The sequence below is a fragment of the Crotalus tigris genome, unplaced genomic scaffold (genome assembly GCF_016545835.1).
Source record: "Crotalus tigris isolate CLP2741 ecotype Arizona unplaced genomic scaffold, ASM1654583v1 scf7180000024429.2167931701:2281839, whole genome shotgun sequence".
Lineage (NCBI taxonomy): Eukaryota > Metazoa > Chordata > Lepidosauria > Squamata > Viperidae > Crotalus > Crotalus tigris.
In genome coordinates, this window is record NW_024100596.1 from 308,189 (window position 1) to 332,343 (window position 24,155).

General features: G+C 39.1%; 1 protein-coding gene across 1 annotated transcript; it reads right to left on the bottom strand.

Moving 5' to 3' along the window:
* Positions 1–3,261: 3,261 nt before the first annotated feature.
* NFE2 (nuclear factor, erythroid 2) lies at positions 3,262–22,435 on the bottom strand. The gene is made up of 4 exons (XM_039330539.1): positions 22,129–22,435; positions 12,350–12,431; positions 9,122–9,334; positions 3,262–4,818 (listed from the first exon to the last, which is right to left on the bottom strand). The coding sequence occupies exons 2-4, from the start codon at positions 12,398–12,400 to the stop codon at positions 3,814–3,816; spliced, it is 1,269 nt and encodes a 422-aa protein (XP_039186473.1). The 5' UTR covers positions 12,401–12,431; positions 22,129–22,435; the 3' UTR covers positions 3,262–3,813.
* Between the last annotated feature and the right edge of the window lie 1,720 nt (positions 22,436–24,155).

The window sequence follows — 24,155 nt, forward strand, 5'->3', positions numbered from 1 at the left end:
GTGACCCAGGGAACATGAGAGACATAATTGTGTCCTTGACTTTTTGGCAGAAGATCCTTTTATTATAGATAGTGTGCCAATGTCTATTGGGTCAAGTGTTACCCAGGCTTTGCATGGCATGCCAAGAGGCATAATCCAAAAATAGGCAGGGGCTATGCTATCTGAAAAATGAGGTTAAGGAATTGGAATGAGGGCCTTAATCCTCTATGAGACTTGTACGCTTTTAACTTCTTTTCCCCCAAATCACAAGTTTTCTTGTCAAAGAAGCTGTACTACTTGGCAAAACGTGAAGAGGTGTTAGAAGGTGTTAGCCACTCATACTTGTTGTAAATGCTGGTTTTCCCCATATGCTAGGGGTTCCCAACTGGAGTGCGAGACTATTTCAGGGGGCTTTCAAAATTACAATGTATATGCATAATTGCTGTTATTTCGAACTTTTGTAAGGAGTGCGAGAATATAGCGAGCATTCTAGGAGTGCGGGGTATAGAAAAGTTTGGGAGCTGCTGCCATATATGAAGATTAGCCCTCATTTATGTGGAAAAACATCAAAAAAGTAAACACTCTGAACTGTCTTAATAGTCAAAACTGAAGTCTTTGACTTGTAATTCAGTTGAGTTTGGGCAGTAATATATTCCTAACCAGTTGGCCTGTAGTTTTATTACATAGGGAATGTATAACTTTCCAAAGAAGCCAGGATTCTGGTGCAACAGTTGAGCTAGTAAATTCAATCTGCATTTATATCATTACATTTACACAAATATGTTAAATACTGTTACCAAAGCATGCCACAGCCTAGCCAAAACTGGAAGCAATAACGTGCATCTGGAGTTAGAAATAATCTTCTGCAGAAGTTGATTATTTGGTCTATAATTACATGGGATATACCTACAGAGGAGAGTTTTATGTGATGAGATCTTTAAATTGTTTCTTTTAAATTGGAGAGTCCATCCCATCAAACAGGAGGTACAATTGTTTCAAAACTTTGAGCATATTCTTATCTACTTCACAGGAGATACCAGGGTTGATAAAAACAATAATGTAGCTTCATATTCCTCAGTGACTTGAAATCTTAACTCCAATAAAATATAAAAACAGTGAACAGAGATTAAAGCCCACTTGGCAGACCTGCAGCAGAGGGCATAGCAAGGCAGGCTTATTTCTTCATTGCTATTACTTCTGACATGAGACCAGCAAATTTTGTACCAAATTTCCTTTGACTCTTTTTGCCTTCATGCTGTGTTCTAGGATCACCATCACACAAAAGAACAGATTTTTCCACCAGATGACAGTACAGTATCTCAATCATGGAGTATTAGAGGCCCTTTAACACTTAGGATTTTTGGGAGTGTAATGAATTTGCACATTTTATGTACAATTATCTTTTGTAACAATATTTATTCTTGAGTAATTTTTCTACAGAACATAACTTATGTTCTCTCTGCAGCTAAAAGGAAAGTAACCGATTCTTGCTTTGACTTTACAATATCAACATTTCTCAATTTGTTTTTGTCTTTTCTTAGTAATCAGTATATTTGCAAAGGTATTCTTGCCTTGTAGCTGTCATCCCATCCTTTCCATAGTAGACTGAACTTGTAAATCAAAGGGTTTGTTTGGCTCTCAGGGGAAAAGGGCATTTATGAATGCATCTTTGAAAATGTTTTTTGGTCCATTTCATTAACTGGCATAAAACGCTTTGTAAATATATACTCATGCATATTAGGATCCATCAAATGCCTGAGTCAACATTTTAACCAGATACACAGTCCTTGACTTGCTACCATTTAGTAACTGAAGTTACAATGGCAGTGAAAAAGTAACATGACTGGTCCTTGCATTTACAACCATTGCAGTATCCTCACAGGTGATCAAAGTTCAGGCACTGGGCGATGCCATATATTTATGGGTTGCAGTCACCATTTGCTACTTTTGCTGACTTTCAACGAGCAGTCAGTGGGGGAGCCTGGATTCACTTAACGACTGCATGATTCACTTAACTGCAGTATTTGCTTAACATCTGGAAAAAGTCAAAATCACAACTATTTTAACAATCTTGCTTAGCCACAGAAATTCTGGTCCTGATTATGGTTGTAAGTCAAGGATTATTCAAAAAGCTGACTGGAAAGTGATCTCTTTTATGACAGTGGAAACACTCTAGGTCAGGGGTCTTCAAACTTGGCCCTTTTATGATGTGTGGACTTCAACTCCCAGAATTCCTCAGGCTGGCTGAGGAATTCTGGGAGTTGGGAAATCCACACGTCATGAAAGGGCCAAGTTTGAAGACCCCTGCTCTAGGTCACTTAGCTGTACCTAAATACTAAATGCAGTAGGAATCCTGTTTAAAGCTAGAAACAATCAACAGTAGAGGACTCCATAGGTTAGATTGTGTTCAAATAATTCTGAAAGATCTTACTGATCATTTGTTTTGTCATCCATATTTATAACAAAGGAGTCAGAATATGAATTGAAAATTGGATTTTGTGGGATGAACATTAGGATAACTTTCACTTGCAAGTTAATAAATGCCAAAATTATGTACTGAAGCAACTTTGAAGAAGAGAACCCATATTGGTCTATAATAGCCAAAACTTAGGAGTCTGATAGCACTTTTTCAGGCTAGTGTTTAAAAAGACAGCAACTCATGAAAGCTTGTGCCTTTTTATAGAATTGGTTAGTTTGAAAAGATGTTACAGGACTCCTGATTTAAGGCATTTTTATAATCTTTTATGTGTTTTGGCTTTTCAAAGATTGAATCGTGCTAATCTCAGATCATATGGTAAGGCACTAGAACAGTGGTTCTCAACCTGTGGGTCGGGACCCCATTTGGGGTTGAACGACCATTTCACGGGGGTCGCCAAACAAGGCTGTCTGCCATTTCCCCCCCCCCTTTTCTTTGGCCACGCCCCTGGCACCCGGTGATGTATAAATGGTTGGGGGTCACCACAACATGGGGAACTGTATTATGGGGTCGCGGCATTAAAAAGGTTGAGAACCACTGCACTAGAACTACACAGGTTCTTTCTGCCTTTTCTGTAGCCTTTAAAAACAATTTTTAAACCCTTTGCTGCCAATTCTTCTATTGCTGGCATTCAGTGGTAATGGTCCTAGCAAGTGCTGTGAAAAGGAATAGCATAGACTGGGAAATATATGATTAAAAAGTTAAAATGGGAAACCCTCTTGGACCTTAATAATTTTGAATACCAGCAACATTCATTTCTTACACTGCCTAGCAATATTGTCTTAACTAGGATTTAGCAGAATTCATTTTTTTTTTATTTTTAATTCAACATTCTGGAAATGTGTAGAAAGGGATGTATAGCTAATTTACAACAGGCTTCTTCATATTTGCTCCCGGTAGTGGAAATTGTAGTCCGGTAGGTTCAGAACATTTTAACGCTGTAAGGTGAGCAAGTGCCTTATATATTGTATGCAAGGTAATTTGGCTGAAAGTACCAAAGTAAGCAAAGGGTTGAGGCTTACAAATAGTCTACAAATACTGTTGGGATTATAATTCATCCTTCACAATTGGCCACATTGGCTAAGTCTGTTGGGACTGTTAAGTTTTAGAAAGATGGATGCTTGGATAAGGAATTCTAAGAAATTCCGGGTACTATATTCATCAAACCCTGTTTTTCTCCCGACGAAATGAAAAATAATTCTGGGTGATTTGAATGGTGTCAGGTTCAGCTTTACTGCCTGCTTAATGGAGTGTGAACTCTTTGACAATTGGGTTGTCTCAAGCCCCTAAAGAGATGCTTTTGTGGGGGTCAACTGGCTCCATTCCATCCTCCCAGTTTCTACCAGATCTTGTTCAGTTCAGCCATTGGCACTTTCTGGCTCCTTGTTGCGTGGAACAAGGAAGACACCGCCATCAATAGTGAGCTGCAGCACGTACTCGTCAGGGGAATAGGCATTGCCAGCTTCATCCCGTAACATGCAAAAGACTTGGTGGTAGAGGGCTCCCAGCTTCTGCTTCGTCAGCGTCAGACTCCTGTTAAACTCTCCACGGTCCTGTAACAGGCGCTGCCGCTCACGGCTTAGTTCATCCAGCTCCTGCTCCAGGTGCACCAATGTCTCTAGTTTGCGCTTGCGACAATTTTGAGCTGCCACTTTATTCTTGCCGCGGCGGCGGATGTCCCGGATTAGTGCCAGCTGAGGCTCACTCAGCGGGAAATGTGACAACAGCTCATTGAAGTCATCCACTGGCAAGTTGATGATCTTTTCCACGGGGAAGGGGATTTTCATGGCGAGAGCCCGACGTTCATCCCTGCTGCCCACTAATTCTCCCTGTGGGCTCCGCCCGTTTTCCAAAGAATGTTCCGGGTGATGTTCAGGGAAGGGCATCTCTGGGACAGGAGCCAATGGAGGGTATGCTGGAGCATGGTCCAAGGGATACAAAGATGGATATTCTGCCCGTTCCAGTCCCTCGGCTTCCAGGGACTCTGCATCACTGTAATTAAGGGATAATCCAGAGTCTGATTCCAGATCTTCTTGGAGCTTGCAAGGTCCCTGTGGTCCATAGCCATTAGTTAGCTCCCTCCCCAACATCATCCCTGGCACCCCTTTATATCCGCCTAGCATAGCAGGTCCTGGAGGCTCCAGGGAGGAAGAGATCAGCATGCCTGTGTAGCTATAAAGTCTACAAGAAGCAGGCAAATTTTCTGGGTAGGAATGGTCATAGGCTGCAGTAGGGTGATTGTAATTGGAAGCAGAACTCTCGCCCATCCCTGCACATGGCCCATAGCTAGGGGATGGTACCATCTGTTGGGAATGACCACATAAAGCTGGATCGTAGCAACTCTCGGCTGGCATATCAAGACCCTGCAGGAAGAAAGAAAAAAAGTTGAGAAAGATTCCTTCCCCCTCACCCCCAAGCAAAGAATGCAGAAAGTTCACGGGTGAGACTCCAGGGCATTGCAGTCAAATTCAAGGAATTTCTGATGACTTGCTCAGGCTCTTTCTGACAGTCAATCCCATATATCCTAGTCCAGTCTCAAAATAGTTTCCCTCCCCCTTCTCACTAAATTGCAAGTGTTCCCAATATGTTTTCCAAGAGAAATATCATTTAAAGACTTTCAGGGGTTTTTTGTTGTTGTTTTTTTAGGAGGGAAATTTGCTTTGTCTGTAAAGCTATTGACTTACTATATTATTGTAACATAAACCAAGCACCTTCCTATGTAATGTTCTTATCACTGAAGGTGAGGTGGGAAGAGCAAAGAAAAGGGGCATTCAAAAGGACTGTGCAAGTGCCGAGCCCCTTAAGATGGGTTGATAACATTCCCCCAAGAACAAAAGAATGATTCATCCCATCGGACAGATCCCCCATTGTACATGGTTTCCCCCACCTCACTTCTTCCCCAGGGTCTGCTGTTGAATGGGGGCAGTGTTGGGAGATTCAAGATTTAAAAGGCAGATGGATGTAATGGATACCTGCCGCCCTGCAACTTGGATGCAGTACACTCCTCTGTAGAGGGACTAACCCCCATAAATGCATATTTTGTAGCTGTGGGATGTGCTCCACTCATGCTACTGAGTACTTCAACCGTATACTGTTCAGCCAAACTGGCAGCAACTGTCGTGAACGGAATAGTTATGTTTTCAGTTCTTTGAATTGTCTAACATATCTTGGGAGTGTAACTGAATAGTGAAGCGCAATACTGGAAACATTCAGAGCCTCCATAATTAGATCTCTGCTATAAAAGAAAATTATGGAAGATTGTTGTTATGGAAAAATTGAAGCATAAAGGATGAGAAATGTTGGGCTATACTAGAAAAGTTACCTTTGATTCAATCTGGGAAACACTTACCCTTTTAATCCCAAGGATGCTTTTTCACAAGGCAACTGGACTTTCTTGTTTTTCTCTGAAGATGTTTCACTTCTCATCCAAGAAGCTTCTTCAGCTTTGAAGACATTTCGCTTCTTGGATGAGAAGCGAAATGTCTTCAGAGAAAACAAGAAAGTCCAGTTGCTTGTGAAAAAACATCTTTGGGGTAACTATGACCTGGATGACTGAGAATCTCCATAGACACTTATCCTTTTTGCAAAACCAAAACAGGTCAAATCAACCAACAATTGTTTACTCTAATATATACAAGACAGATAGTTGATGTAGTGGTTAAGGCATCAGCTAGATACAAAGAGACTGTGAGTTCCAATCCTGCCTTCGGCACAAAAAAGCTGGGTGACTTTGAACCTGCCACTCTTTCTGTTTCTCTGCCTCTCTGCCCTGGGAAGCAGGCAATGGCAAACCACTTCTGAAAAATGTTACCAAAAATGCTGCAGACAATTGTCCAGGCAATCTTCAAGAATTGGACATGAATGAATGGAAGAAAACAAATAGTATATACAAAAGTTGTTGGAATTTTATGTTCTTACATCTTTTTAATATTTGTTCATTCTCCTGTGATATTTTTATATTTTAATTACTTCATTCTAGGTTATTATTTTTAATATTTTAAATGCTATTTTTAACAATAATTTTAATAATGTTTTATTATTGGTTGCCGAGTCATACATTCCTTACCCTATATCTGTGATTTGCTTTGTTTTCTAAGTAAAATAAAAGTTTTTTTTTTAAAAAAAACACAGTACAATCTTCTACATATTACATTCTACAGGCAAAGCTTAAAAACTTGGCTATGTACCGTACTCAGGTATGGGGCTCAATGTGTTAAGGGCCCTGTTTCTTGGCTGTATTGTTAATTGAGTAATTATCTTGGCTGCTATTGATATTTATTTTCTGGATGTTTGTACTGTTTGTTTTTAATTGTTTTATAAATTTAGAATTGTAAACCTCCCAAAATCACTTGGTTAAGTTAAAAGGAAGGAAGGAAGGAAGGAAGGAAGGAAGGAAGGAAGGAAGGAAGGAAGGAAGGAAGGAAGGAAGGAAGGAAGGAAGGAAGGAAGGAAGGAATATCAAGCTGGAAATGAAAGCCACTGACTTAAACTAAGCTATTCCAAGAAAATGTGGGCAAGATAGTTTTAAAAACATCTGGAGGTTTCTTAATGCTGTCAACATGTCCACAAAATGTGGACTGCACCTGCCTGGATTCAACAAAAGGACTCATCTGTAAGTTGAAAATATAAATCTTACACTGTGAAAAATAGAGTAGCTGCCTAAATTTGCTGAACTTTATATCCCTGCACTTTTTAGGCAGCATGCTGTAGCTATTAGTGAGTGTTGCTTGGAGTTCAATCATTAACAAAAAGATGAAATTCTAGATTGAGACTGATCTAAATAATTTGAACTATTAGTGAACTTTGATGAAGAGAAATACTAGCATGTTAAGGCTGTAAAAGTTTGCAAAAGTGTTGTTGTTGTTAATTGCGAAGTCGTGTCCGACCCATCGCGACCCCATGGACAACGTTCCTCCAGGTCTTCCTATCCTCTACCATCTTCTGGAGTCCATTTAAATTCACACCTACTGCTTCAGTGACTCCATCCAGCCATCTCATTCTCTGTCATCCCATTCTTCTATTGCCCTCAATCTTTCCCAGCATTAGACTCTTCTCCAGTGAGTCCTTCCTTCTCATTAGGTGGCCAAAGTATTTGAGTTTCAACTTCAGGATCTGGCCTTCTAAAGAGCAGTCGGGGATGATCTCTTCTAGGACTGACCGGTTTGAACGCCTTGCAGTCCAAGGGACTCGCAGGAGTCTTCTCCAGCACCATAGTTCAAAGGCCTCAATTCTTTGGCGCTCAGCCTTTCTTATGGTCCAACTTTCACAGCCATACATTGCAACTGGGAAAACCATGGCCTGGACTATACGCACTTTTGTTGGCAGGGTGATGTCTTTGCTTTTTAGTATGCTGTCTAGATTTGCCATAGCTTTCCTCCCCAGGAGCAAGCGTCTTTTAATTTCTTGGCTGCAGTCCCCATCTGAGGTGATCTTGGAGCCCAGAAAAATAAAATCTGTCACTACCTCCATTTCTTCCCCATCTATTTGCCAGGAATTGAGAGGGCCGGATGCCATGATTTTGGTTTTCTTAATGTTGAGTTTCAAGCCAACTTTTGCACTCTCCTTCTTCACCCGCATCAAGAGGCTCTTTAGTTCCTCTTCACTTTCTGCCATTAGAGTGGTATCATCTGCATATCTTAGGTTGTTGATATTTCTCCCGGCAATCTTAATTCCAACTTTTGATTCATCTAGCCCTGCCTTTCTCATGATGTGCTCTGCATATAAATTAAATAGGCAGGGCGACAGTATACAGCCTTGCCGGACTCCTTTTCCAATTTTGAACCAATCAGTGGTTCCGTGTCCAGTTCTCGCTGTTGCTTCTTGACCCGCAGATAGGTCGCAAAAGTACCAAAAGAAATATGCCACCTCTTCTAAAGGAAAAGAATGGGGGGAGGGCATGGGCAGGGAGACTGAAGCAAGCAATATGCAGCCACAGCATTCAGTTCAGGGTTTAAGTCTAGAGAAGTGGTTTTCTAATAAAAGTGTGTTCAATCAGAAAACCAAGGGCTTTACAGTTGGTAAATCACTTTTTTTTAATATTGCCATTGCAGAATCACTATCTGGCAGATTCTGCACTTGGTTTTTCTCCCCTTTTCTTTAGCTTTACCCAGCTGGCTGCCAGGGAAAAGAGAGAGAATTCTTGCCAAAGATCTGAATGAATCACTTTATACCAGGCCGAGGGTTGCAAATTGACACCAGGAGGAGAAGGCGAGGGAAGAAGAAGAAGAAATAAAGATCCACTTCCTGCAAGAGACGCTGTTTATTTTATTTATTATTACATTTATGGGCTGAACAAATCCATCACAAATATTATGACTGGGTTCAGACCGTCATGCTAAGCTTTGTCTCTTGACTAAGGACCAGGCCACCTGATAGCCAGTTACTGACAAGCAAAATCAATAGAGAAGCCAGCAATAAAATTGCAAGTTGCAGTCACATGATGTCTTGCTTAACGGAGTTGGAGTTGCAGGTCCCAGTTGTGATCATTAAGCAAGGACTACCTGTTATGAATGAATCCTTTTTACCTTACTCCTTCCTTCCCCATTGCTTTGCTCTATGCAATAACTTCCTATTTTAGCTGCTAGGTTGACAACGATGTCAATAAGTCCAACTTATCTTCCTCAAAACTGTTCAAATAATAGTGTATTCTGTCAGTCCCGTGCTTACCTGCAATTCTGAGATTGAGAGAATCTCTTGCCAGGTTAGCTCCATTTCCCCCTGTGAGCAAGCTTCCCCCCCTGCCAGGGGGTTGTACAAAGGGAGGAAGGTACTCCGAGTCCATCCCTGCTGGGGTGGGCAGGGGGACATCTTATCAGGTCGACTTCTGCCCAGTGTCTGCTCCAGCAGAGTGCTTCCAAAATCAGCTGTGGCAGCAAAGTTCTGTTATACAAAAAAGGGGAAACAATTAGATTCAACTGATCTTGAATAGTTCAATCTACTCAGTTTTCCTTGCTGCTTACATTACATTAAGCTAAGTTAAGCCTCAATCTATTAATCAGCTGTTTTCAAAACTATAGGCTGATTGCAGATTATGGTTAGTCATGAAATGAATAATACACTCTACTATCTACGGCGTGTATTTCTTATAAATACTTCATTATGATTTTTGTAATCTTCCTGAGGCTGCATCAAGTTGAAAACGCAATATTTACAATACAAGAACTCAACAATTCAATCAATACAATTTTTAAGAAAACAATTGTCATGTATGAGAAAAAGCAAAACTAACTGTCGATTGGGCTTTGATTAACTCAGTGATACATTCACACACAAACACACACACACATTTGCATTCTCTTTTGTATCATTTTGGTTAGTTAGAAGGCCCCTGAGGAGTTTTAACCAATTAAACAAAGTAATACACAATCAGAGCCTAAATGGTATAAATCCCACACCAATATAACTGAGCAGAGCATACAGTACACCTATAACATGGCAGTGGACATCACTGCAAAAGAGGCTTATTTTTCCATATTTGCTGGATTTCCAGTGAACCACCAAGCATGGTTTTGCTGTGTACCGGAAGGGCTGCTTAAGGCCACTCTTGAGGCAGGCCAAACAAATTGCTCAGCGGCCTGCTCTTTTTGATGTACCTATTATTTATATTTATATACTACTTTTCCTCCAGGTGTTCAGGGGAATATACAAGGTGCCCTGACCTCCAATGTTTCCCACACTATCCAATGAAGTAGGTCAGGCTAAATGAGAATAACTGCTTCAAAGTCACTCAGATCTAGTAAGCTTCTATGGCTGAGGGTGGATTTGCTTAGAGCTGAAACCAACTACCCCAGGGGTAGGCAACCTTGGCTCTTTTAGGACTTGTGGACTTCAACTCCCAGAATTCCTGAGCCAGCATGGCTTAGCTTGGAAACCTGTCCCTTTCCCCTCAGCATGGCTGGCTCAGGAAAGAGCCAAGGTTGCCTACCCCTGAGCTAGCCCAAAAGTAAACAGACTTAAGACGAGTACAAAAGTATTATAAGACGTTGTGAATGTGTGGCCGACACCCAAAGCTGAGAAAGAGATGGCAAAGGAGTTGTAGCCAAGTTAAAATGAAAGGAGATGAAGGAACAGGAAATCGAGATGATCACTAGACGGCAACAACGGGTTTTGTCTCACTTTGCTGCCATCTGGTGACTACCTGAATCAGTAAGTGCCAAATTGTCATCGGCACCCAAAGCACACTTCTGCTTGTTGCGGTGCTTTCTCCCTCGATGCCACTCAGGCAAATGCTGGTCTTGCAGAAGACCACTACCAGGTTTGGTTGTATTAAATGCTGAATGCTGAGTTTTTGCCAGCACTGCCTGTTGCAATACCTTGCCAATCATCCATTATTTGATACAGCAGATTGGGCGTGTTGCACAGCCCATCAACCAAAGTGGGTCAACTGAGTTGGAACTAATCTCTGCTGTAGCCCCGCTTAGAGAAATACTCTCCTGTCGGGGACTAGAATGGCTCCAATCCTGTTGGCTAAAAAGGCTTTAAAAACCTGGCTGTGTATACCAGGGCTTTGGGCTCAGAATATGTTAAGAGCTACATTTCTTGTATTCACTATTAAATTGGTTAGCTATCTCGGCTGCTGTGTATGTTTACTTTTTGGGTGTCTTTATTGCTTTTAATTGTTTTAACTGTTTTATAGTTTTAGAATTGTAAACTGAAGCAGCGCTGTCTCCTGAAGGTCAAGTGTGATGGGAGGAGCTAGCTAAAGAAAGGTCCAGTTTGAAAATAGGTTTGACATTTTCAACCCAGGACTGTGAGGAAGAAAAAATATCTCTCCTAGGATATTTCAGTAGGGGAGGCAACTGGGTAGTGACTCAGAATGCTGCTGACTGCTCTGATCCAAATTCCTTCTCCCTCTTGGTCATATGCCCTAGAGTGGGGCATGGGAAGACCATCTGTGCACAAAAACACACAGATGTGAGGTCCCTGGTGCTCTCTAAGCTTGGTTGTTTTCTGGCAGACATTACATTACCCAAACTAAGTAACATCATCAGTACTAGTAAGGAGTAGGAGTTTGTTGGGGTAAGTCTTAATGGACAAAGTTAACCATAGTTTCAACTGGGAAACTGGGACCATCCTAGACCAAGCTGAGTCCAAAAATGCTGGGGAATTTCTAGAAGCCTGGCAGTCTGGCAAATTAGCCATCAACAGACACATAGACATAAACAAAAGAGTAAATCAACAAGCCAAAAAGGGAACAAAAAGACCAAAACACCTCCCCATCAGCTATCAGCACCCAGACAAGCATAGGTTATCTCCAAGATTAACATCAGACTAACAATCAAGAAGTTCCCCAATCAAGAAACTGCCAAACAAGCTAACAACCCAACCAAAGAACGTCAAAGACTACCCCCACCACTACTGAAAGGGCAAGCCTCAGTCTAGAATATAAATTGAGAGCAAACCTCACTCCTTTCTAGCACTGATGATGTTACCTAGTTTTGGTAACGAAATGTCTGCAAGAAAACAAGCTCAGAGAGCACCAAGGAGCCTTCATTTCAGTCCTGAACTACAAATATTTTCCTTCATTGGACACACAGATGCAGCACGAGAGAGCAAAATGGAAACACACAAAGCAGATTCATTTATTACACAGATGAAATACAGAAAGTTTTTATGGTCATTACTGGTAAAAGGGTTGGAAAAAATTCCAGAAGCTCTGTGGATCTTCTATACTTTCTTCATTCTTACTTCATTAGTCTCATCTCCTAGCCCAAATAATGGCAAGGGAGATTTCTCTAGGAGGCAGTAGAATGGAACAGTTTACCACTTTCTCTTTCTGGATGATTGTCAGAAACTTTTTTTCCTTTTTCCCTGCCTCCATTTCTTAGTCCCAATTTGGCAAGGGTGGGATTGCCCATCTGGTCTCCGATAAGCTGCGATGTTTCTTCCCCTTACCTCTGCAGCAGCCCTGTGAATCTGCAGCGTGCAGCTGCCTGGATCAGACATTCATGAAGCCACAAGGGTGCCAAGTTTCTTCCTGCAAGAGACAGATAACAACCTTCGTATCAGTCCTAGGGTTTGCCCAGAGGAGTGTTGGAGAGGTTTTTTAAAATATGGGTGGGGTGTTTTGTCAGTTGCTCATCAATCAAGAGCTCCGTGTCTACAATTTTATTCATTATTAGAAATCATGCAAAGAATTGGCTGAGATCTACAGGACAAGAACAGTTAAAAGGAGAATGTGGCAGAATGCAACAACAAAAAAAAAGAGCCCGAATGATACGATAGTAGCCCAATTTTTCACACCATCTTCCTTTTTTTTTGTCAACTCAGGCTAAATTCCATGAAATTGAGATTTCTTGAATTTTGTGCTCTGGTCATAAGTGTTAAAACAAATTGAGTTGATTCCATAGCACCCATATTTTCATTTATTGAAGCTTCTTCCAGAGGTTAAAGGAAAGGCTGTCAACTACGAGCTTTTTTCCAAGTTAGTATGGCTGCTGAGTGCAAGAAGACAAGCCTTTTGAATAGTGGGTGTTTGTGAAATTATGACACTTCACATGAGGTAATATGTTGACTCTGTAAACCGCTTAGATAGGGGCTGTGAAGCACTATGAAGTGGTATATAAATTAAAGTATAATTTATAGAAATTATATAAATTAAGTGCTATTAATTACTAAATTATTAACTGATTAACATTTTAATTCACCCAATAAAAACAGTTCTCTATTTGTTTTCTCTCATTCACTGAGCCTATTCCCTAATGGCCATAGTTGCTATGGTAGCTGTTACTCTTCCTTTTGATTTCTACTGCCTGCTTGTTTGCTTGTTTGCTTGCTTGCTTGCATTGGGCAAACAAATAAGTTTTGTGTCATTTTGATAGGAAAGATATATATGCAAAAAACATTCCTTAAGAGGAATGCTGGACTTGGTATGACTAGTTGAGTTCTGCCTTGACCCAAGAATGTTCTTCTAAGTCAGGCATGTCAAACTTGCGACGTCATATGACATCATGCGATGTATCGGAGTTTTTTTGCCATTGCCGGCAGTGGGTTAGGCGCGGCTCCGGTATGATGAAACTGGCCCGCAGGCCAGCAGTTTGACACACCTGCTCTAAGTGGAGGGCTTCAGTCAAATGCTTCTTATGTTTTAATCCTCCCCCAATTCTATTTTTAACCTCAATTAAGGAAAAAGAAGAGGATGGTTCAAACAGCTAACTCTTGAGGGAAGTTAGCCCAGAGAAGGAAATATTAAAAAGGCAGAAAAACATATTTTTCCTCAAAAGGACTTTTTAAAAACCAAACCTGGCCCCAAATCTATCTCTCTGCCCCAAGCAAGAGCTAGCCCCATACAGATGCAGATGTAAAACCATCAGATAATTGAAGCCAGAGCAATCAAGAAGACAAAAGAGAAGATCTGCATACCCCACCCAAACTCTAGGAGTCATTAGCCCCATCACTTGGGAAGCAGGATATGATAATAGGATTAAACCACAGATATCAAGGCCTAAACAAACACTCAGAAACAGCCTCAAGGTTCATGCCACAGGAACAGGAAACTATTCCAAACAAGGCTAGAGAGGGTATAAAAAACCATGTGCTCTCTCTCTCTTTCTTCTTCTCTGCTCCTTCTTGCAAGGACCATCTTTCTGCTTCTTCAATAAACTGTAACCTTCTTCCCAAAGCAGTCTCCATGTTGTCTATTTATTCCCGGCTTGGATGAACCAGGATGAAGACTTACTTCTCACAATTTGGATATATTATTTTGTTGCTAGTATCTACATGGGCCTTTAAAAAAAAACATTTTGTCCCACTATATTTGAACTGAATAAATGTAATTTCAGAGCCAACACAAGTTACAGTATTGTAGTGCTTTAAAAAAAAGAACCACAACAGACTTATAGGAAGGCAACCTTACTATGAAAACCAGCTGAACATTTTTGAAATCAGATTATTTTAAATGTAAAGGAGTATATTCTGGGAAATTCCAACGCCTGAGAAGACCCACCAAGAAGGTCTTGAAGAATATTTTCAGCAGAGAAGAGAAAACGAACTAAGGTTTCTAAGTTAAGCCCTATTCTTGATTATTGTATCTCATCATTCCATAACAGAAGAAGAAAAGTCACAGAATACAGTAATGGTGGAGGGATATAACTGTTTAAGAATCTTAATTTACAACTCTCAGAACAATAAGTTACTAGCTCTTAAGGTTTAATTAGATGGGGAAAGCCTGGAGAAATTTCAGAAGAGAGAGGAGTTGTTGAATAAGATTTCCTGTGGTTAAGGGTGGAGAACAAATTACTCCCCTTATTACCAAAACCAGAATAAATTATGCAACAGGAGATAAACTGTACACTTTTGTTTATATGGGTGTGTGTCTTTGTGTATGAATGTGAATGTAAAATGCATAACCCTGCTCTGATATTAAAACACAAAAGTGTGTTCTTTATACTTTAATCCACAATCACAGCTACAATGTGCTTGCAGAGGGAAGGCTTAGACAGTTTGCACACAGTAAATAGGGAACACAAGTCATCAGATTATGTTCATTATTAGGGTATTTGTTTCAAGATTTATTATTTTTCAACCAAGACAGACATACAATTTCATTAATACAATTACATTTCAATGAATGATTGCGTGAATTAAAGCGATCAGTGGGATTAACAGAAAACTTGCATACAATGCATGATTAATCAAGGCAATGATAATTGTTCCAAACCCTCTTGAAGAAAACATATTGGCTGGATTCGACAGCTTGCACTCTTTAAGTGTACAGACTGAGGATGGCTGCACTGCAGGTGTTTGATTGTGTTCTGGCTGTTTTATGAATTCTGAATTGCCTCTTATTGATACTTTTTTCTCCTGTCAAAAGATCCACACTGTGATCTTTGACTGTTTTGGCATATCCAAGAGCCTCAAATTTGATGGATTATAAAGATTCTTTCAGTGATCTCTTGCTTCACAATTTAATTGTGATGAATTTAGTTTATGTAGTTCTTTTTGTTGATCCATGCAACTAACTCTAGAAAGAAGCAGAATGATGAGTTTCACCTGATACATTTCCTTGCAGATATTATTGCAATATGTTGCAAACTATGAGAATTTATTGAAAAGGCAAGATATAAAATGTTTACATAATTTTTTTAACCTATTATGACAGCCAGAAATTTTACCTATGAGTATCATGATATCGAATCTGACCCTAAGTTTCATCTAGAAATAATTACAAAACAAATTAATAAAATAACCATAATTTCACCAAATTACCAGATCTGTTTTCAGTGTTCTTATACAGAATTTTGCAAAAAAGGGAGCAAGGTTGCCCAAATCTTATAAGATTTCATGACATCACAAAATTTTGGAAGGGTTTCTTGGCGGGGGGGGAGGGATGATCAGAAATCCAACAGACTTATGTGATGACAACCATAGGCCAAATAAATTTTCCAATCCTGTTTTCTTTTTAATCAAGTTCTGTGAAAAGCTGCATGAACTGATATTTCTCAGTATCTCAGAACTAGATCCTCAGCTATTTGGAAATATCTAGTACGGCACAAGTGTATTAGATCTGTACACAAATCCTTTTAAACTTACAAACCTGTCAATGATTAAGAAAGTCTCACGTTTTATCTGAAACACACAATGCAATTAAAATATATCTGATAAGTGATCTAGTGCAGTAGTCTTTATGGTTTCTGAACCAAATATCTATTGACAAAACCTTTAACAAGAACATGTATTTTTTTTCATCCATATGTATTTAGGATTTCACTGTTTAAATAATTCACTGATTAAATATGGCTTTAAAAAGACAATTAAATATTTTAAAATATTTGTAGTAAAACTATTTATAAAAAATGCTGATGGAAAATACCATCTAAGAAGAGGCATTTCCCATTCCCTCATGTGCAGGAAAAAAATACCTCTTTTAAGACCGTATCTATTGTGGCTTATATTACTTATATCATAGACTTATTCCGGAATCATAGTTTTTAATCATGTACAAACATAATCTATGAATTATTTGAATAACCAGTTCAAACTCTTGTTTCATCAGTAGATTTCTTTAACTAGGTATCACCTTAATATCATGGTAATGAGTTTGTATATATTATTTATTGCAAAAAAAGCGCTGTGATTCTTTAGGTTAGCATCAGCTTGTATTTGAGGTGAATGTGAAGTATTTTGTGTACTTTAGTCATTACTAATATCTGCTGGATTTCTTAGAATGTTCTTATTGTTTCAAAGCATTACTTATTCCAGACCCATGTAGAATGAAGTGGGTTAAAATCTATTCTTATTTCATTTGTGGCTGGGAGAGGAAGTACATGCCAGGAGAATTAAAAATATAATGGGTAATTCCTGCTACCTCTGGAAGTTCCAGTATCTAAGAATTCCAAATTTCCTCGTGACATCCATGGCAGAAGCTTGGAAAGGTAACACCATGGAGCATTTTGGACAGAAGCCTAAGCCATCATTCAGCTGATGGTTCCAAATGTAACAGAAATGAGTTGCTGCAATAAAACATTATCATTCTAAAAAGATACATACTCACCTATATTACACAATTAAAGTCTAAAATTATCTATCTGCCGCACCAACAGCAGAAATGTCCACTAAGCGTCACCTTTTTGCTCACTTCCGCTATTGAAGTGTCTGAATTGGGGAAAACATTGGACACTATTTAACTGGCTGGCAGCATGGAACAACTGCGAAAGACAACTGCATCAGAGTAATGGAATGTGAAGGAGAAATGATAACTTTTAGTAAATTGCATGAAGCAATTACACAACTATGCACATAGGAGAACTGTTTAAAATCTCAGAAGATCAAACAGCTAGAAGTCCTACTGCAATTACTTAGGAATTTGAAAAATATTATTACTTTAGGTCTATACAAGTCTGGATTCATTTATCCTATGTATTTTCTGTTTTCTCTCATACCCCTTATGTCAGTTTAATATTCATGACAAATTCCAAACAAGGAGCCAAGTTAATTTATGGAAACAAATCTACCAAAGAGTATAGAGAGAACATCTTAAATATTTCAAATAGAGCACAGCATAAAAAATATCTTGGCCTCTTTGTTAGTTGCTGTTAAAGATTTTAGACTTCTGGCCCATCTGAGGATGATCTTGCTGTTGGCAAGAATGAGGAAACTGCTGCAGGTGGCAGTTTTGGGGGTCTGGAGCAGTCCCCCTTCTCCCTGCCATTATGTCCAAACCTTCTGATAATTTCTTTCTGTTGAAAAAACCCCATATGCCACAAGGCTGTTTCTCCACTTCCTTAAAATAGCTAATTGTTGCATTGTATCATTAATACAACTGAGATAAAATTCAGCTACAAATCCACTTGCTTCAGGAGAAGGAATTGAGTCCAACTCTTCATTGGCCAACCCTTGTTAAAGTATAAAAAAATCTGTTACGATTTTCAGATGGCTCTTTCTTTTTCTAAGAAGCTTGGCTTCCTCAAAGTATTTTGAGAACTATAGAGTTTCCTCTTGAGAAATTGCTAAAACCTCCTCACATAAACAGAATTGTCAAGGTGCTATGAGAAAAAAATAATGATTAAATTTGACCTGTGCTGAGTAGCTACAAGAAAAAGGAGTTATGGATAGACAAAAACTCAGTAGTAGCACGCAGGTCATGTTCCTCATACACCTCCTTTGCTTTCAGTCATTGCCATCTCCAGTTGTGAGAAAGGTGAATCAGATATCAGTGACAGAAAGTCTTCTCTCCGTTGGAGATCTTGCAAAATTCCTAACTGCCAGAGTGGATAATATTTGGATAGCTGGGTGAACCATATTGATCACTTTACACTTCTAATGCAGCACATCTCTTTTGAAATATTACTGGCCTTGCTTTCTGGTATAACTGTGGGGGTATTTCTTGTTTGATTCTCAAGGATGGATAAAAAAGTTTGCATGCCATCCAAATATTTTTTAATGTCATGTCCCTTAGCTACCATATCTTAGGAAGAGGAATGAGACCTGTTGCTTAGTTGTGGGGGGGGGGAGTTACTGTGGAAAGCACCAAATATCTGAAAGTAATTGTTCCATGATCTTCTTCCCCCATTCTCTTTGTGGCCTGTTATTACCACTCACTCTTTGCTTTTCTCATGTATATTTCAACAGAGACTGGTCCTGCAATTTCCTCAACCTCTCTATTGGGATGTTGCACAAGAGAGAAAAAGTACACCCACAACTTCTGTGAGAGCTCCAGGGGCAGGGGAAGAAAACACATGAAGGCTTTAGCAGAGCTGCAAAATGTTGAATTCTCATGCTCATTTCTCCCCCACCCAGCAATAATCAGATAAATGACACAAGAGTTTTCAATAAATGAAAATAAGTCTATCACAGTTTTTGCTGAAAGTTAAGCCACTTGAGAGGGAATTTGGAAAATGGGACTAGAAGATTCTAGCTGAGTGAGGATAAATATAGAATAAGGCGTTATTCATCTTTTTCTCTTATTGAACTGTGACTCCCATTATTTCTGCTCATTAATCACATTCATTGGAAGAGATGGGAATTGTAGTTGAATAACATCCAGCAACTGACAGAAGTTATTACATCAGATTCATGATCGGAAAACATGGGTTATGGATAGCCAGTTTCTACTAAATATAATCTCCATGTTCAAAGAATATATTGTGATGAGCGCAAAAGGAGAACATTCTATGAATGTGGGGGGCATTTTTTGCTAGGTGGTAAATAAATAGGTAATCAATCTGGCCAGAATGGCTACAATGTGGTAAATTCATTTACACAGCGGCCCAAAGAACTGTCCCATACTTCTTCTGAATGGAAATAATCAATTCATCCCACACCCTTAAAACCACAGCCCGATGGTAAAGCATATATATATGGTAGACACCTCTAGTTAGAATTATCATTAACTGGTGATAGGGAAGACCTCTAGTCAAAATTTGGAAAGCACTTGTTTTTGTCAGTCAAAATCAGCAGCTGCTTGTTTCTCATCCTTCCATTCAATTGTGCTGCAAATGACCATGAAATTCACTTTGCAAGAATGTGTATATTCATGTTCAAATATGGCCATTGAAGAAGATATGCTTCTTCGGTAGTGTTGCTACAAAAAGCAGATGCACAGATAGGTGTGTAAAGTAGTTTCAGTTTTGCTTCTTAGTACACAATCTATTTATGTCTGCATTGTTATATTCCCATATATAACATTTATTCACATAGTCCCTAAATGAGATACAGGAATGAGAACATGCAAGTATGTGAGTTATGACTCCCTTATCAGTATATAGTGGAGCATACCCATTGATATATTTTGGACCCATAGTAAGTTTGATAGAAGATTCCTATTTCTGTCCCTAGAACAGCATATGAAGTTTTTTCCAGACTCCCCTCTGGATTCCAGGTTGGAAAAAAAAATAAAGCAGAGTCACCTATATATACCCATAAGAGGGCAGTAGAGTGAAAACATATGCACGTATGTATGCACATGTAGATATAGAAATATATATCCATACATACACAGCTTGACACATAGTTCTGCATGTTCACAACATCCCATATTACAATGAATTTAAAATGGGGGTTTGCAACTGCATCCTTATAAATGATGGACAATGTAGACTGGTTCAATAACAATTCTCCTATACTGCATATAACATGAGAGGAAACAGCATTAGTGCAAGAGTCTATAGAATACTCAAAGAGTAGAAGGAACTGTTCAGGAAAAAATAAGCCAGAAATAATCAAAGACCATCTTACTATCTTCTTCATATCATAGTTTATACAACTTGCTAAGCCAGAACCAAACATCCATATAATGGCTGAGCATTTGTATGATCTGGGTTATTAATTCTTACTACATACTAATCTCTTCACCAAGATTGTACAGAAAATGTAATCTACATTAATGTACCACAAAGCATAAATGATAAATCAATATGATACAATTCTTCTTTAACTCAGTTTTGCTGGTAGACATGCTAGCAATTTCGTCTCTGGTCAAAGAGTTTTTCTGGTATTTGAAATATCGCAAATCTAAAAAAAACCTTCTTTACCACAGTTTAAAAAATGGAATGAGCATATATGCACTACAAACATTAAAAGTTCTTGGTCACTTTTAGTATTCTGCAAAACAACCAAGAATATCTACACCCAATAATTTTGCTTTGGCCTCTGATGGTTATTATCAGACGCTGTGGCTGTGTGTACAGCTTTTGGCTACCTATTGGCATTATGCAGAGTGACTCGGTCAAAGTCAATGAAGGAACTTCTTAGCTAAATAAGGATTTGAGCTTATCCCCATTGCACTACATTGGTTCATATGCCTCACTCATTTCTACACCAGCCATAACATCCAAATCTTATTTCTAGCTTTAAATCATAGAACAAATTTACAAACAAAATTTCCCAGTTCCATTCACTATGAACAACTTCACCCCATTATTGAATATTATGGAGCCTGGGGAAAAATATTTTTGCATTACATTTTATATTACATTACATTAGTGTAACTCTCATTTTACAAAAACAAGTTTCCCAAGCATGTATATTGTAAAACAAACTATTATTAATACAACTCAGGCGATGGCTGCAAATACCCAAATATTTTATTTATCCAATTTTTGCAATGAATGCTTCATATTTTATTTGTTTACTGCATTTAAAATGATGAGATCTACCTAATTTTAATCCCACAACAACAATGCTGTGAAACGGATAAGGCAGATAGTGTTTACCCATGATTTCCATGATCTGTATGCAGTTGTGTTCTATATTTTCCTGGTAGCAGTTTACAAGAACATTCAAAAGACTTGATAATATATATAATTCTCTTTGTACATCTTTGTATCATGGAGTGGCATTTGTGCACTCAATTCACTGCAGGCTGCACTGTTTGTAAGCAAACCTCTACAGTTATACTTTCTAATGGTTATAATCATGTTCAACAGATAGGGTCTTGTGGTGTCTTACAAGCCAACAAATTTCTTACAGGAAATTTATCAACATACATCTGAGTAAGAGGATTGAAGTCCAGGAAAGTTTATGCCATAATAAATTTGTTAGGCATTCAGAGACCACAAGTTTCTTTCTCGTTTTTACAGTTACATCTGCCTCTATGCATGCAGGAGATCATTACTTGTGTACGGTTTTGTGTGCATCATCTTCATTCATGTTTGCATTGATCTCCTGCTCCCCTAGAAGTTAAGACCTCACTGGGAAGTTACATTTTCTCCAGCCAAAGCTATGTTTCCTAAAAAGAGTAACTCAACAGGTATAATCTCAAAGTTCCTGAACAAAATATCACATTGACACACCTGCAATTTCTACAACAGAATTGACGGGTAAGTAAAACATCTTTAATTTGCTTCCAATTCTCCATTCTCCAAATATTTTCCAACAAATGCCTTGGCTTATATCCTACAGAACGTAGAACATTTACTGTTCGTTGATGAAGGATTTAAAATCAAGAAAAAAACTAATGCCTTGAGACAGGAACTACAATCCAGCAGAATTTGCTCCCTGGGGAACCTTTTGGAAGTGATGCATAGCTCCATGGGCCAAGAAATTGACTGGTCTTGGAGTTTCAAACACGCATATGGTTAGAGGGCCCATCTAGTCAGATTCCCTTCCCTCCCCTTCCTTCCCCCAAAATCATGCCTGGTTAGGCATTCAGGTACCGAAAGAGCATCCACCCTCCCTCTTTCCCTAATAGGAGTGGAAACAATGATATCCTTTGAGGCTGTGGCATGGCCCCTTACCTGGTGAAATTCCTAGCTGTCTAGCCAGGTGTGCAGCTTGGGGGTGGGGAAGAAAATCTTTCCTCCAGGATGTGCAGGAGAAAGGACCCCCAATTTTCCCCACCTGTGAGAGCCTTCCACCTCTTCGGGCCCAGTTGCTATGGGGCTTCAGGGTGCCTCCATCGCTGCTGCTGTCCCAGACTCCAGGTGGCCTGAGCTGTACAGTGCAAGCCCCGCCTTGCCTCGCTGGGGGCTGCTGATATTACATAACAGGAGCCGCCCCTGTGCAAGGGGCAGGGAAACCACAGTGTTGGTAGTGGTGGAGATGTCCCTAGCAGTATACTTTCCCTCCCAAGAAACCCTGTGTTGCACTCTTTCCAAGAAACATGCTCCACAGAATAGCTTCCTATATAAGTTTTCAGTGCTCAGGAAAAGAAAACAGATGCATTGCTACAATACAGTAATACATACATGTACTAAAAGGAAGAAAACTAGATAAATTATCTAAGCTACTCCGAGGTTACCACACAGTCAACCAAACCAAAGAACAGTATATAGTAAGAACAAGGAAGAAAAATCAAGACCACACTTAATTGCAACACAACATGAATTGGATACATTCACATTGCGTTGGCATCCAGAAAGGCATTCAACACAGATACTATGCATTGTTTTATATTGTTTGCAGAGGTACACAGCAAAGACAATCCTGTAATAATAGGACCAAAGAGATATTTGGCATACATAGTTTATCTTTAAAGTAAAATGCCTATTCCTTCTCCCAAATGAAAGAAACCAAAAATTGTACCTACTTTTCAAACCCAATATTTAAAAACTGGTTTGACTGCCTGCAAAGGCATATCTCAAAGGTTTTTGGGAATTATGATTTTGGGACATTTTCAAAACCCTTAAAACACTTCATGGTCACATTAGAGTCCAATTCTCAAGTTGCCTGAGATAAGCTGCAGCAGTTATACAAGGTTATGTCAATAGGCTATATTTGCCAAATGATCAATGACTTCACATTTGGGTTCTTTAAAACCTGCTGGGTGGAATTAGCATGATACATGATTTCTTAATTTGTAATTTTTTTCACTAAAACCTAGATGTCCATGTCACCACGATAGTAATTTTGTTTTCATTGTTTTTTATATTTTATGGTGCTAAGCACTGGAAGTCATGTTTTCAATTTGATGATAAGTGAACAAAATTAATCAATATTATCCTTTAATATACAGTAAAAACACTTTTCCTATCCCTTAGTTTGTACCATTGGGAAAGTATATGTCTCTAGAGAAGCTCTGTTCAACACAAACTACTTGGATATCTTATTTATAAAAAGGAAGTTTGTAAACTTGCTCTCAAGTTTCATATTTGAAACCTAGTTCAGGTATGTCTTTATCTGATAGCTACTATTGTACCATGTGTGATCTAGCATATATAGAGGGGACAATGAAAACTATGGGCCTCCAAAGATATGTACTGTAGTTCTTAATTCTAGAATAGAGTTTATTGTGTTGAAGCTTCCATCAAATACAGCCTAGGAATGAACAGAGAAACCACCTGTACCTTTAAGACAGGTTCTTGTGCTTGCAAATTTCCCAAATGTGTAGGGTGTGTGTGATAAAGAGATCTTTGTTTTCTTGCTTGAGTGGGATGGCCCCTTTGGGAGGGGTGGCCTTCTGTAGCAGGTTGAAGAAAAGTGGGGAGAGAGATGCTTGGATACCAGACTGCTTGCTTCAACTTTCATTATCCTCTCTTTAGCTACTGCCCATGTTCTTTTAAATTGTAATTGACAAAAGTAATGAAGGAGCAGATAGTTACTAGTAAGAATTACTAGGTATCACTACTGTTTGAGGTGTGTTACTCTTCTGATAAGGTAAAGTAATCCTTGGAGAGTGGACTAACACAGATTAGACATTTGGCGTCTAAGAAATGAGATTATCATTAGAATCCCACCGGAAAAGTTCAGAAAAATGTGACAACCTTTTAGGCTTGTTTAACACGAAGAAATGTTTTTCATAAGCTATGCTATGTATGCTAGATGT

Excerpts from the sequence above, each read along its gene's own strand:
- NFE2 (XM_039330539.1), bottom strand. The coding sequence starts at position 12,400 with ATGTCTGATCCAGGCAGCTGCACGCTGCAGATTCACAGGGCTGCTGCA. Across the intron at positions 9,335-12,349 it reads TTCACAGGGCTGCTGCAGAG|AACTTTGCTGCCACAGCTGA; the intron begins GTAAGGGGAAGA and ends TTTGTATAACAG. Across the intron at positions 4,819-9,121 it reads TCTCAATCTCAGAATTGCAG|GGTCTTGATATGCCAGCCGA; the intron begins GTAAGCACGGGA and ends TTCTTCCTGCAG.